Source organism: Plectropomus leopardus, chromosome 13 (genome assembly GCF_026936395.1).
Source record: "Plectropomus leopardus strain MGB_pleo_1.0 chromosome 13, ASM2693639v1, whole genome shotgun sequence".
Lineage (NCBI taxonomy): Eukaryota > Metazoa > Chordata > Actinopteri > Perciformes > Serranidae > Plectropomus > Plectropomus leopardus.
The window spans coordinates 19,321,749-19,335,992 of record NC_142188.1 but is presented as its reverse complement, the minus strand read 5'-3'; the positions used below and the strand labels follow the sequence as shown (position 1 = coordinate 19,335,992).

The 14,244-nt window shown below is 37.0% G+C and overlaps 1 protein-coding gene across 1 annotated transcript; it reads right to left on the bottom strand.

Moving 5' to 3' along the window:
* Nucleotides 1-3,439: 3,439 nt before the first annotated feature.
* Nucleotides 3,440-13,015, bottom strand: fbxo9 (F-box protein 9). Its single transcript, XM_042502773.2, has 13 exons — nucleotides 12,831-13,015; nucleotides 10,048-10,149; nucleotides 9,474-9,602; nucleotides 9,311-9,368; nucleotides 8,969-9,068; nucleotides 7,559-7,689; nucleotides 7,343-7,457; nucleotides 7,012-7,130; nucleotides 5,803-5,893; nucleotides 5,626-5,721; nucleotides 5,403-5,496; nucleotides 3,963-4,117; nucleotides 3,440-3,876 (listed from the first exon to the last, which is right to left on the bottom strand). The coding sequence occupies exons 1-13, from the start codon at nucleotides 12,831-12,833 to the stop codon at nucleotides 3,768-3,770; spliced, it is 1,302 nt and encodes a 433-aa protein (XP_042358707.1). The 5' UTR covers nucleotides 12,834-13,015; the 3' UTR covers nucleotides 3,440-3,767.
* Between the last annotated feature and the right edge of the window lie 1,229 nt (nucleotides 13,016-14,244).

Genomic DNA, 14,244 nt, shown 5'->3' with positions numbered 1-14,244 from the left:
TAGCCCCGCAGGAACATGAGGCAACATTTCCTGTTTTGTTTACTTAAGACATGTGCTCTGTATGTTGACTCGCACTTTCTCCGGAAACTAAATATTTACACACTGCTGGGGGGTATTGCACACTTGCACAAAAGTAGAATTTAGACATCCGGGATAACGGAAAAAGCGGGGCTTGACCTCCTCTTATCTGTGCCTCCTGGCTTAATCCGTTGCAGGTTTGCAAAACCAGGATGAGACAGCGGGACTCAGTTTATGGACTCAAGCCAGGTGTAACTATTCCGGATAAATCGATTTATAATAGATCCATGGGATAAATGGGCGCTCAGGACTGTCGTGAGTAGACCACATGTGTCGATCACAGATCGTCGTGATGCAGATGTGGCGAAAATACATACAGTTTTTCAGCGAGTGAGCAGCAGCATCTCATGGCAATGTATGAGCGGGTAAAGCATATAATGTGCAAAAAAGTGAAACCTGGACGTTACAATAAAACACAGGAAAAAATATTAAAGAAAATAGCGGACTGACTTAATGCATAGGTAATGAGATAAATATATCAATATTTAAATTTGTTTTTTGGATAATAAAGTGGAGTGGATATCCATAACCTTTTCCACCAGCGGGTGTCGGGTTCGAGTCCCCAATAAGGCGACCTTTGTCTCTTCAGATTAAAATTTACATTTACATTTACATTTAATTCTGTCCGTAAAATGATCAGGAGGACAGGTGGTATTATGGACAGGAGTGCTGACTTTTTACTGTTTGGCCCTGGTTTAAATCTCCCCTCAGCATGCACATTTAGCTTTACACTGAAAATGATAACAGCCCACTTTAATGAATTACAGAGTGGACGTTCATTTGAATGCAGGCTAATAAAAATGAAGAGGCCAAGTAAACCATGGATTACCACTCCAACACTTTACCTCCACTGTCCCCACTTACGCACACACAATGCACCCCTACGCACATATTTATATTACATACATTCATATATAGTATATATACATATGTATACTTATGAATAATGCATAATGCATAATGCATACTGTGTATGCTTGCATATAGATATAGATACCTTCAGCTGATGATATATATATTGTGTCTTTTTTCTTTGATATTTTTATTTTTAAATTGCTGTATATCATGCTACTCTTCTTATTTACATCTCTTTAAATTGCTGTTTTCCTTCCGTCATCTGTATCTGAGCTGCGGCAACACACAAATTTCCCCAATATGGGATCAATAAAGTTTTATCTATCTATCTATCTAATTGTGAAACATATTTATTTCAGATCAGAGTGACGGCGGACTGAAGAAATCAGACACCAGAATTAACAAGCCTGGTTTTTAGTCTGGTCAGGAGCAGGCTAGCTGCACAGAATAAATATCCATGGTAACTTATCTGAATCTGCTTTCATGCAACCGAGTCAAGGCTAAATTGAGCCTGGATACCTGGAAAATCCTGGCTTAATCCACTGTCCCAGTTTTGTACAATTGCCCTCAGCTCCCGACTCTTTGTGAGCTTGGTAATGATAAGGAACGTTTGGCATTCTTGGTTATTATAGTCCAGTCTTGACTGTAACTAAAATAATTATATGTGATGTGGATCAGGTTTAGTTCATTTAGTTTGACAGAGTAAGAGCTCGGGGCTGGTGAACTGCTGCTGGGTTTACTGGGTGACAGGGAGCAAGAAACAAGTTTTCCTAAAGATGTTTTCTTAGAAAGCCGCTCCTCTCCAGACAGCTGCTTTGACTCAAATGGTCCAGTGATTTGTTTTCACTCTCCTGTCAAAATACCCAGCCAGCGATACAATTTACACAGAACCCTTTACTTCCACCTACAAGTCCTCTCCACCTAAGTTTCCTGGTCTGCTCCTCAGCACTGTGTGCAGACGTGTTGCTCTGGTATGCGTTTTGTCACACACAGCTCGCATTTGACAGGAGGACAGAGCAACTGTTTGTGAGCTTTGGTGGCGTGTCTGCTGGCCAGCCAGTATGCAAACAATGCCTTACTCACTGATTTTTCAGAGGCCATGGCCTGAGGGAGACAGAGAGGGTGGGGTGAGGGGGTTGAGGTGCTCCTCTGAAAACAGCAGCACAGTAAGCATGTGTCAGTTTACTAATTTCTGTGTAAACGATGTGTTGGATAATAATTTCTCTCATGCAACAAGTGTAAATCCATAATAAAAAAGTTACCAAAAAAAGCAAACTGTGTGTGAAATGCATCAGTTGATTAAGAGTATTGGAAAAGAATCCAGGACTTTGTTGTGTCTTGGACAGGGTTCTCGCAGATCCTTAAAAAAGTCTTAAAAAGCATTAAATTCATTTATTTAAAAATAAGGCCTTAATTGGTATTAAAATATCTGAAATAAATTGTTTAAAAGTCTTAGAAATGCTCAGACATGTAAAGTAGAATTTTTTTTTCTGACGTTGCATTGCAAAATCTCAAAATAATGGGTAAGAATTTAGAAAGAAAAAAAAATGCCTCTTGCCTCTTGACATCACCAAAAAGTAATGCTACAATAAACATTTGGGAAATTCTCCCTAACCTCAAGTAATTCATGTCGGTTCATGTTGTCTTTTTTTTTTTTTCATTTTTGGTTGTTATAAAATTGGTTTTAAATTTCATTCTCAGTGGCATTAAGTCTTTATAAGTTTTAAATACCACTTGAAGAAAAAAGTTTACATTTCTAAACAACCCAACTGCCACAATAAATGTTGGCATGGTGAATTTTTGTGAACACGATGAAACTTAAAATTTAATAAATACATTTTCTTAATGTTTCAATTTTCATTTTTATGTTGTGACAACGCTGTGGTTAAGTTTAGGCCAAAAAAAAACCCCACTTAAGATTCAGAAACTAAATCATCACAATTTAGCTTGGAATACCCGGTTCATCTCATTTTCTATTGCCTCCCTCAGAAGCAGAAATAGATTTGCTCGCCATTTTCACTGAGAATTTACAACAGACTACAGTGCTTTTAGATTGTTTCTTAAAAAAACAACTATAGTTAAGTCAACAAGCCACAAATCATTCTGTCCTAATCCAATACAACTTTCACATTCATTATTTTTTTCCTCTGCAAATCCTGTTTGATCTGTGCGCGCTTGGTTCCCAGAAAATGTAATACGTGGATTATACCCATTTGCGTCCTCAGCAAGACAAATGATGCACTGTAGAAGTCTGAAATCACATTTGCAATGTCTTTTCACTGAGGCTGTGTAAGAGGAAATCTATAACTTAACTATGATGTATTTCTCCTATCACGATGAGTGTACATTACACGATGAAGAATTGTTTGATAAATCTAGTTTAATAAAATAACTGTTCAGGTTACACATCAGCGCCATGGGGCTGATGTTTGAGATTTGTAACTTTTATCCAATTCCTTTATATGTCCCATTTGTCAGTAAAAAAAACAACAACTATAAGAGCGTATTCTGTTTATCACTGTTTATTTGAGGGAGAAAGTGCACCATAAGACCAACACAGTATGAACATTCATTGCTTCAAACAGGTGGGAAAGGTTGCTAAGTATTTTAGCTCTCAGCCCATTACCATAATTTCTGAAATCAGAAAATAAGTAGTATTCTATTATGTAAACCCAAAACATAAAGAGTTAGGACGTAGGAAACATGAGGGTTTATATATTAACACCTTGATCCAGCTGCAGTACTGATTGAACAAGCGGAGGAGAATGCGTTTTGTTAAAATGATGCATGGTTGCTGTGGTCTCTGTGGGAAAGTGTGCAGGTCTGCAGGCTGCTTACAGAGGCTGCTCGGAGAAAGCAGTGTAACTCTTCACACGTGCAAAGACGAAGGGTGTGTACATGCTGTCCAGGTTGAACGCTGTGACCACCGTTTCCCCCGTCAGCCTGAAAACAGAGTTTATGTCAATTCTGAATCAAAAAGAAATGTTTTATTTTTCTTTTCCACTGCTGTTGGTACTGATGTCTCTTACTTGTAAGTGATGTGGCAGGAGTGGTGGATCCACACCAGCTTATTGAAACTCTGACGCCCCCCAGTGGACAGATACAGACCCACGTGAAAGTTGCGTTCAGTTTCCGGAGCTGGGTTCCGCCTGCAGAACCGGTTCCTTTGAAACTCGGTCGCTTTCTGTTAACAAATAACAAAGTTTACAAGATCAGCCATAAACTGACTGGTTAACTGTTATACGGTCTTCTTTTTGAAATTTTGATTTTACAGCGCAGGTGAGTGTTCATGTGTAACTCAATAACTGTGTCACTGTGACAAAAGGTCATAGGTTTTAATTCAGCATTAGAAGGGATGTGATTTTTTTTTCTTACGATCAAAGACTTAAAAACTTAATTTCCTGCATGCCGCTGAATTTCAGCTTATGTAAATGTCTTAATCTTAATAAAATCTTGTTAATTTAGTCAAAATAAAAGTCCTCTACTACTTCACTATGAGATTACTAGTTAAGGAGTAGTGTAACAATTCATATTTGATTATTAGAAAGATTACTATTATAAGTAGAGGTCTTCTTTCTTTATTTATCACCCCTCGATGCATGTTAGCTTAAACAATAAGAAAGCAGTCAATAACAGATTCTCTCAGAGTTCGTGTCCATTTAACCTTTTAAATTTGCCTGAAAAATACTACATATGTGTTGCCACTGCATTCACACCAATATGATGAGAATACTGTACATTAAAACATGTTCAGTTTGTTCATCATTCGCACAGAAGCTCAGAGGAACTCTGAATTTAAGAAAGGAAAAGGATGCAATAGTTTGTGTTGTAACAGAAATAACTACTGCTAACTATAACAATTTGATTTGAACTTTATTTTGTATACCTCTGCTAGAAATATAGAATTAAATAAAAATAAGGATATAATATAATTATTATAATAGTTATTCCCTGGTTTAATAATAAATGTAACATTAATTTGAACAGCAGTGACTAGTGCCTAAATATGTATAACATATTTCAAGTTCGAATACTTCTTTCCTCTCCTCTGAATTGTAAGTTTTTTTTCTGCCAAAAAAAGAAAAACAAAATGCTAAAAGCAATGTAATGGAAAATTTAAATTATAAGTATGAAATAGTAACTTCTACTATGATTATTTTTTTTTTTAAACATTTGTTTTGTGATTCTTTTTTTTTTGTTTTCCTGGGGGTAAACAGAGTTGATACACATTTTTCAACTTTGTTTAAAATAAAAAAAAAAGACCTGTCAAACCAAATTATTAAATATAGTATCTCTCATTTCAGAACTAGCTGCAATTGGATAAAAAAATGTCACATGGCTTTTTCAAAATATCCCTTTAGACACAAAACCGTTTCTTGTTGTACATTAACGGATGAACAATGGCCACTCACTCTTTCCTGCAGTGGTAATTTATCTCACCACACAAACTGCCACAAACATTTTCTCACCTCCTCCTTCTTCTTGCAGACAACAGCATAAACTTTGGTTTGATTGTCTGTCTCCTGTGACAGACGGAAATGACCGAACAGAACAGAATCCATTCTGTAAAACGAAAAAATTTATTAAATTTTTTAAATCCAACAACTATGAAAAGTGATGCCACTGTACTTAAAATTATGTTTGATGTCCATTCTGGCTGAGACTGTATGTAGAAAAGAGAAAAAAATGCACCTGATGTTCTTCGTACGCAGGCAAGGAACAACGGACAAAGGGTCCTCAGGGGTGGTCAGCATGACGACTTGGCCGTCAGGGAAGAACCGCAGGTACCTGTGATAACAATGTCAGCAATTATCTGTGCTATCTATACAATTGAAAATCAGAAAATAATGATTAAAGTCAAACATCTACCTGTAGTACTCAACATGATGCCAAGCCCTGTAAAATCCATCCAGTGACTTCTCTCCTTGACGAAGGTATGACGTCTTGCTGATGTAAACGCCTGTGAAAATAATATGAATGGAAATAAATCACCTTGACAGCATGTTCTGTGCAGTAATAATAGAAAAGTGATAAAATTGGTAAAATGGTAAATTTGGCAATAGAAATTTCCAGTATCCAGTGTCCATTTAATGGCAAGATTGAGCTAACTTTCTTTTTGAGACATGTGGCTTACAAACTGATATTTTTTGCATACATTACTATTGTTACTATTGTTACTTCCATTAACATTTTTTAAATAAACAAATCATTATATCCTTTATGTGTGTAGTCAGAGTCGGAAATTAACACCCACAAAGTGCAAAATAGATAGCTTGAGAGATTTTCCATTTGGCAACACCATCTGCACCCTGACAGGTAAATGTTTGTAAAAAAAATAGTCAGGTCATAAAAACTTTGCTTAGTGTCATTTACAGGCACAGTATCATCCTCCTGTCCTCTGCTGTCTGTGTAGGAGTTTGACACACATATACGAACACACTCTACCAGATACCGTAGAGGACATCAGTTACTCTGTTAAATTATCGCTTGCAGCTGGTCTGCTTCTGGCTATCATTGGGCTAATTAGCTATTGTATGGTGATATTACAAAAACACAGCCAACCTTTTATAACTTTAAAGTTTGTATTCTACATAATACTGTATTTTCTTAATAAAATAAACAACTATTATATGTTTGACCCAATAATACAATTTTTTACTTGGATTTTTTTTGGTCTAGAAGAAGTCCTCTTGACTGGTACGTTATTAATTATAAAAGCTCAAAACCAGTGCATTTTTTGCTGTGCTGTTAACAACAGAGGCAGCTTACTGGAAGCAGCAAATTGACTGTATATTCTGTGTAGTACTAAAATCTAGCACCAAGCCTGATGGTATCGAATTTTTGAAAATTGGATCATTTTCAGATTTTTGCAGTGACTAACTGAAATGCTCCGTCTGCTCCAATAAAGTTGCTGTAGAGTTCCTCCAACTGCAGGGGGCAACAGTGTGCTGCATGTTATGAGCAGGTGTGTCTTCAATGTGAATTGTGATAGTTGCTGTAGCTGTGAATTCTGATGGGCTGGAAAATAAAAGATATCAGTACTGTTGGTCTCATAAGTTATAATACTTTTCTGATTACCATCGAAGCGAACACGAGGCCTTTGCAGGAACATCTCCCTCCAGGATTTGAAGGGCAAAACTTTAGTGCAGTTCCGTCCCCACACTCTTAAACAGGCTGAATGCCAAATCCCAGGGTCCCTGGAGAGAAATAGGAAGTGAAAAAAAGATATTAAGATCAATGAAGCTACATCTATGCATACAGGAACTACTTTATCTATTGTGCAGCAACAGTGTGAGATCGTTTATTGTCCAATCCCAAATCGGCACTTTTGAGAATTTTGCAAAACCTGAGGGAAGCATGTAATTACAAATAAGCTGTTGCACTCATCCTTTATGGCAGAGGGGCTGACCTTGCACAAATGTAAAACCCTCTGCAAACCAAAGAGAGCTGCTCCAGGGCTCGCATGTCCAGATCACTCGACACAACCCAGCGAAATATGTACATCAGGATTTCCCGTGGCAAGGCTGCCGTAAAATGGAATAAGGAAACAAGTTAGTTAAAATAATAACATGTTGATGATGACTTAAGACATGTTTCTAATCTAAAAGATATGACAGATTTTTACCTGAAATGTGTGTCTGAGTCAAATCCAACTCAGGAGTGCAGATCTTTGGAAAGGAGCTTTCCAGAGTGAGCTGCTGCTCAAAGTAGGCAAGTAGATCCTCGATCTCACCATCAACATCACTGTCTTCCATGCTGCAATAAAAACATGTTCAGACGTGAGAATATCTCTTTCTCTCATACAAGCACGACACCATTTTAATCATCTCTCAGACATAAAAAGGACCTGTGTTTATTCAGTTGGAGTGAATGGGTCAGCACACATCCAAACTGACTTCATGAGCCAAATCACAACTGCTTCTCTACTAACTTTAACTAAAAGATTACTAGCTTTAATACAGTAACCTTTTAGTTAATGTGGCAGATAATTTAAGTCCTCTCAGCCATAAATTTAGCGGGTAAAGATACTCAACCACCACAAAGACAGAGATGCTGACTTAATGTTTTCATTAGGGGAGTACGAAATAACTTGTGTTCCGTCTGCCATGTAGACAAACTCAGTGTAAAATGTGTCAAACTAGGGTTGCAACAGTATGAGACTTTCAGGGTAAGGTAACCATCTCAGAAAATATCACAGTATCACAGTATCACAGTATTACTGAATTATCATTATTATTATAAATTACAATGACCCTTAAAGGAATGAAAATGAATTTTTTTTTTTTAGTTGAACAAAAGTTCTATTACTATAATTACAAACTGAAACATTTACTAATGAAATGTGTAAAAAGTGTACTTTCTGAAAATAACTATAATAAAGGAGACATTCTCCATCCAGTCGCATTTTTTGAACTATCGTAGATAGTACACAGTATGATAACCATCAGTTTTTACACCACAGTATACCTTGAACCCATTATACCGCTGCAACCCAAGTCACAACTTACCATAACAAATGAAGGGAACATACGTCTTTGTTACAGACCCCAGCACAAATAACACTCATCATTCTTACATTTTTTCAGTTAAAGTGCAAAAATTACCATTCCCATAAAGTCGCAGCTCATAAGCAATATCTGACTAAATAATTGCAATGCTTCTTTAGCATCTTGTGCAGCCCCACTTTTGGATGCGTAAAGAAACACCATTGCTATGATAATCATATGACTTTGAGGTAAAGGCATATAAATGGTTCAAAGGTTTAAGCTGAAGATGAAAAACAATGAAATTTGTGTTTTAAATATACTTATATATTTTTTTGGCTTCTGCCTTTATTTGAGACAGGACAGATACAGCGTGAAAGGGGGAGAGTGTATGGAGAAGACATGCAGCAAAGGGCCGAGGACAGAATAAAACAAAAAGCTGCGGCGAGGACACGGCCTCTGTACATGGGGCGCCCGCCCTACCAACTGAGCTACTGGGCGCCCCCCGAAATCTGTATTTTAAGAGATCATAATGTCAAAATGCAGCTTACTAGTTTCCTCCAACTCGGTCTGCATCGGAAGGACGGCTGTAGTTGATTTTAGACTCAATGTCAGGCACAAGCTGCATAGCCATGCGGTAGAACTTGATAGCTGCAAGTAAAAAAAAAAAAGACGTGAACAAGAACATAAAAGTGCTCAAGCAATGCAAGCACCTGAATGCAGAACTATATGGATTAATGTCTATGATATATGAACTGTTGAAATATTTCCCATGTTTCACTTCAGATCATGATAATGATAGAAACTCCTGTATTATCACATTTCTGCATTTCTGTTCCGAAATTATTGATTTTTTGATTTTATAATATATAACAAATATGCAACGTACATACCCTCATAGACGGCTCCATTCTGCTCTTCCTCAACTGCTCTCAAGAACAGTTCAGTAGCCTGACAACAGAGGACACACATCAGTCATTCATCAGCAGTATACATCTCAGCGAAAAGCACTCTACACACATCTACCTAAGATGTAGAAATCAGCTCACAACTTACTTTTTCCTCCCGCGCAGTCTCTTGCGTCCTCTTCAGACTGCTCATTCGCAGCAGTCGGTCACTCAGTCCGCTTGAGTCGGAGCTCGGTTTAAGTTCAGACATCCACTGAGCTCTGAACGCATTGAGCTCCTGTTGTAGTTCAATCAGAGAGTTAATATGTGCCAAAAACACAGTCCTTAGCGTCTTGTCAGTCTTACTAGAACAGCAGGATTAATCAAGAACTATATCTAAATGGGAACCGTGTGAGATAACGTACATTAAACTTCTCTGTGGCTGCCAAAATAGAGTATATTAATGTTAGTCTTTTTTAGAGCCAAATATGCGCTTCAAGTAAAAAGTGGAAATTGCAATTATAAAATCTGCATAATGGAAACATGACAATTTTGAAAAAACCCTGTTAACATTTCATTGGCGCAACCAAAACAAACACAAAGATCACTCAAACACAAATACGGAGCATACAAATATTGCTCTCACGTCGTGATAGGCTTAGAAAATAAGTAAGAAAATAATAAATAAGAGAATGAAACAAAATTAAAAAAGACAATAAAAGACATGGTTAATCATCATATACCCTACTGCATGTCCGTTGACGATTTCTCACTGGAACGTTTGGGTCGTCTGAACCTTCATCTTCATCCTCGATCGTACCTCCCACATCTGTATTGTCTTCAGCCTGTAAAAGGGAGAGATTAAGTATTTGTTTAGTTGCAGGAGCTGTTTGTCTTTAAAACCTGTTTCCACTGCAGTTATGGGTGTGATTAGTTTTTGGGTGTGCGTGTTATTGCAAATGAATGGTTTCACAGCTTACATCAGCCAATATTATTCAGCTCCTCATCAAGTTCCAACTAAGCCACACTGACCTCATTTGAACGCAGATAGTTTTGAGTGTGAGTGCCTTGAGGAGAAATTACGGGGCGGTCTTTTGTCAGAGGTTTCCTCTTCCTTAGTTAGATTGGGTTTAGCTGCAATGTCTGTTTTTACTTCTGTTGATTTATTCTTTGTTTATTCTACTGATAAATACCTTTTTTGTTATTTTGGTTGTTCATGTTAACTTTTTTTCCCCAAAAAGATGATACAAAATAAAATAAATAAGCAAAACATTTAGTATGAGATATCCTGTACCTTGGTTTCTCGTTTCAGGGAGTGAACACTCTGATGCTGCAACAACTAGTCCATAAATCAGTTGGTAAATTAATCTTGAGAATCACTTTGTAATTCAAGGTAAAATGCAAAATATTTTCTGGTTCCAGCTTCTCAAATTTGAGAATATGCTGCTTTTCTTTTGTTTCATATCACAGAAAATAGAGCTAGATCAATAAATTGCCCAGGCCAATGAAACTGAACTGCAGATATATTGTTACTGTTGTAAATATCGACTGGTAAGTAACAAGGAATTGCAAGACAATAATGCAGAGCCAGCTTCGAGTTGATTTAGAAATGGGTTTCCCAATTACTGTTTGTCCACTACAGAGCACCAGGAAGTACAATTTTCAACTGTCCAATGTCCCACTTATCTGTATCATGGTCACAATCACTACAAAAACAAAAAACAAAACAAAAACCTCCAAAGGATTCATCTCAGGATTATTGTTTGTGTTTTTGAAAATTGTTAACAGCCAAATATATCATTCGATTGTTGGTCAGAAAAAATACATACATTTGAGGACATTTATTTGGGCTCTGTGGAATTGTGATAGAAAGTTGTGAAAATAGCCTAACATTTTATGAAGGAAAATTTTGGATTCTTTTCCTTTAAAACCTCAGAGATATTAATCAATATAATCATTACTCACTAACATTACTTGCAGCTGCTTTTTCTCTTGCACTTTAGCCTCTCCTGTAAGGGTCACATTGCTCAATAAACTGTCCATGGTGCCGCCATGAATCTACTCAACCTAAAAACCAACTTCAAACCTGCAGAGGACGCAGAAAGGCTGATTGTACTGCAATGAATTAAAGATGAAGGAAGATGATTCATAAATCTAAAGTTAGGTTAGTTTGACTGGTCTGGCGGCAGTTATTTGGAAATGGAAAGGCGTAGGTTAAATTGTTTTGACAAGACTCCCTTACTTGTTATTACCTGCAGTAGAAAAATAGCGACTCAAAACCTGAAAGGGATGGGCTGTGGGTAAAACGCATTTGCTAAATATTGAACTCTACATTGCAATACATTGCGTTTCTACTCTGTTATGATAGTCCTTATTACATGCTTTGTATCTGCATTACTCTAACTTTGTGTTACCACTACTGCTCAGTAATTTTCCTCTGGATTATAAAATGTTCAGACGCCTATCACAAGCTATTTAACCCTTTGAAACCTGAGCAAATCCATCTGAATACTTACAAATATATATCTTCAAAAAGCTCAGTTATTTCACTCTGGATTATAAAATGATATATCATCTTGGAGCAATTTAATGCCTATTCTATACTGAATGTTATTTGTTGTGTTAATATTACACAAGATGCCGTCATTTCTAATCTTTATCCCTTGGAAACCTGGATTGACCTAAGTTTTCTAATACTGCTTTCAGACGCCTAACACAAGCTATTTAACCCTTTGAAGGAAATCCGTTTGATTTCTTAAAAATATACATTTTCAAAAAGCTTTCTTATTATGTTATATAATTGTCATAATTCTATATTTATGTTTATGTCAAAGAAAAAAACACAGTTTTCAGCATTTTACCCTCTTTGTTTTTTAACGTAACTTTTTTTGGTGCTTATTTTCAGGCAGTTTTCCTGCAACTTTTTACTACTTTCTTACTAATTTTTGAGGAATATGCTGCTCATCACCTGTATTACCCATTCTGTTGTTGTTGTTTTGATCTTATCATAGTTTTGTGATACGTGTCACTTCAGATTTCACTGTACGTCCCGGTGTTTGCATAATACGAATAGAAACCATTTCAACTTTCCATTATGTTTGTAATGCTATATTGCAACAAACTGAGCAAAACACATGTGCGAAACAACTTAAAGTCACAAGTGCAAGGATTATAATAAGACTTGTTCGATAAACTTGATTTCTACTGAAGTTAAAACCTTAATCTGATTTAAACCAATACACGGCAGCTACACGCCCCCACGAGGCTTCATGCTAACGTTACTTCAATGGACGATAAACACAACTGATACAACTGCTACTGACTCATGTCAGTATTTCGTTTACTTAAAATGACTTGTCGGTTAATCCATGCAAGTACATGTCAGTATTTGGTAACAAGTTAATCCTGCAAAACACGTCGAGCAGAGTCTGAACTACAGAAATCCAGGTAACGTTAGCTACGTTAGCTAGCTAGTTGGCTAACTCGGCTCTATGTGAATATCAGTTAAAAAGGCACAGTGACCCACCATGACAGCTGAGCTAGTAGGTGTCCTTATTTATCTTCACAAGCAGAAAGCAGCACCGTTTACAGTTCACGGTCGGAGAAACGGACAACACAGCGGACATATTTACGAGCACGCAGAAACGCAGCCATTTCGCTGAGTAGCCGCGAGCTCCAGTAATGCAGGAAATCAGGAAGTATGGCGAAGTTAGGAGACGGAGAGGAGCAGGTTGGTTTGCTATGGAGGACGAAATGTGACAAAATAAATAAATTAACCAACACACACACACACACACACACACACACACACACACACTATATATATATATATATATATATATATATATACACATATACACACACACACATATATAATATAATAATAGACTTTATTACAGACTCAATGGTCCAGATAAGAGCAAGACAACACATACAAAAGATATAAAAGACACATAGAAGTACCATACACAACATATTCACAATGCAATAAGATCACTTAAAAAAAAAAAAAAAAACAAGTAAAAAGTCAATGACCTCAGAAGAGACTACTATACCAAAACAACATTCTACAATTCTACAATTTCATTGAGCAGACGCTTTTATCCACAGCGACGTACAACACAAGCAAGAATTTAGACTTAAGGAAAAAAACCCTTAGTAAGTGCAAAAAGTGCTTCAGGTGTGATTGGTCACAGGTATTGCCCCCCCCCCCTTTTTCTTTTTTTTTTTTGAAACCAAAGTAATAACCAGTAGCGATCTCAGCATCTGAGATTCAACAATCTCAGTATCACTACTTACGATGACAATCAACATACGACATCACACAACTTTGTCAGTGCTAGATAATCATTAGGTGCTGGGTTTTGGACCTTCTGACTTAATATACCCCAAAGGGCAAAGAGGAGAAGAGTCAGGTTAAGTGCCTAGGTGTAAAAAAGTAGAAATGGACTCAGCAGAGCGCACAGAGTTTGGAAGTTTGTTCCACCATTTGGGAACAACAGAAGAGAAGAGTTTAGCTAAAGATTTAGAGCCGTGCTGGGCTGGAAGCACCAGGCGTCTTTCGCATGCAGAGCGTAGTGGGCGAGAAGGAGAGTAGACCTGGATCAGGGATTCTAGGTAGGCTGGAACATATCCCCAATACAATATGTTCAGATCAATATGTATATATAGAGATAGATAGATAATTAAATTATTAAATAAAAATACAAAATAAATAAACGTATACACACATAGCCTAAATAAATACATAGGCCCACTTAGACCAACTCTGAGACAATAGAAACACAGGATTAATTTGTTTCAACAAAATTAATTTAATCTATGTAATCTATGTCACAAGCATCACCATTGTTTCCTTACAATACAGCGAGCCTATCAGGCGCCCCCTCTTGCTGCTGTGCAATACTTTTTCTGGCAGTTTTTGTGCGAGCATAAAAGTT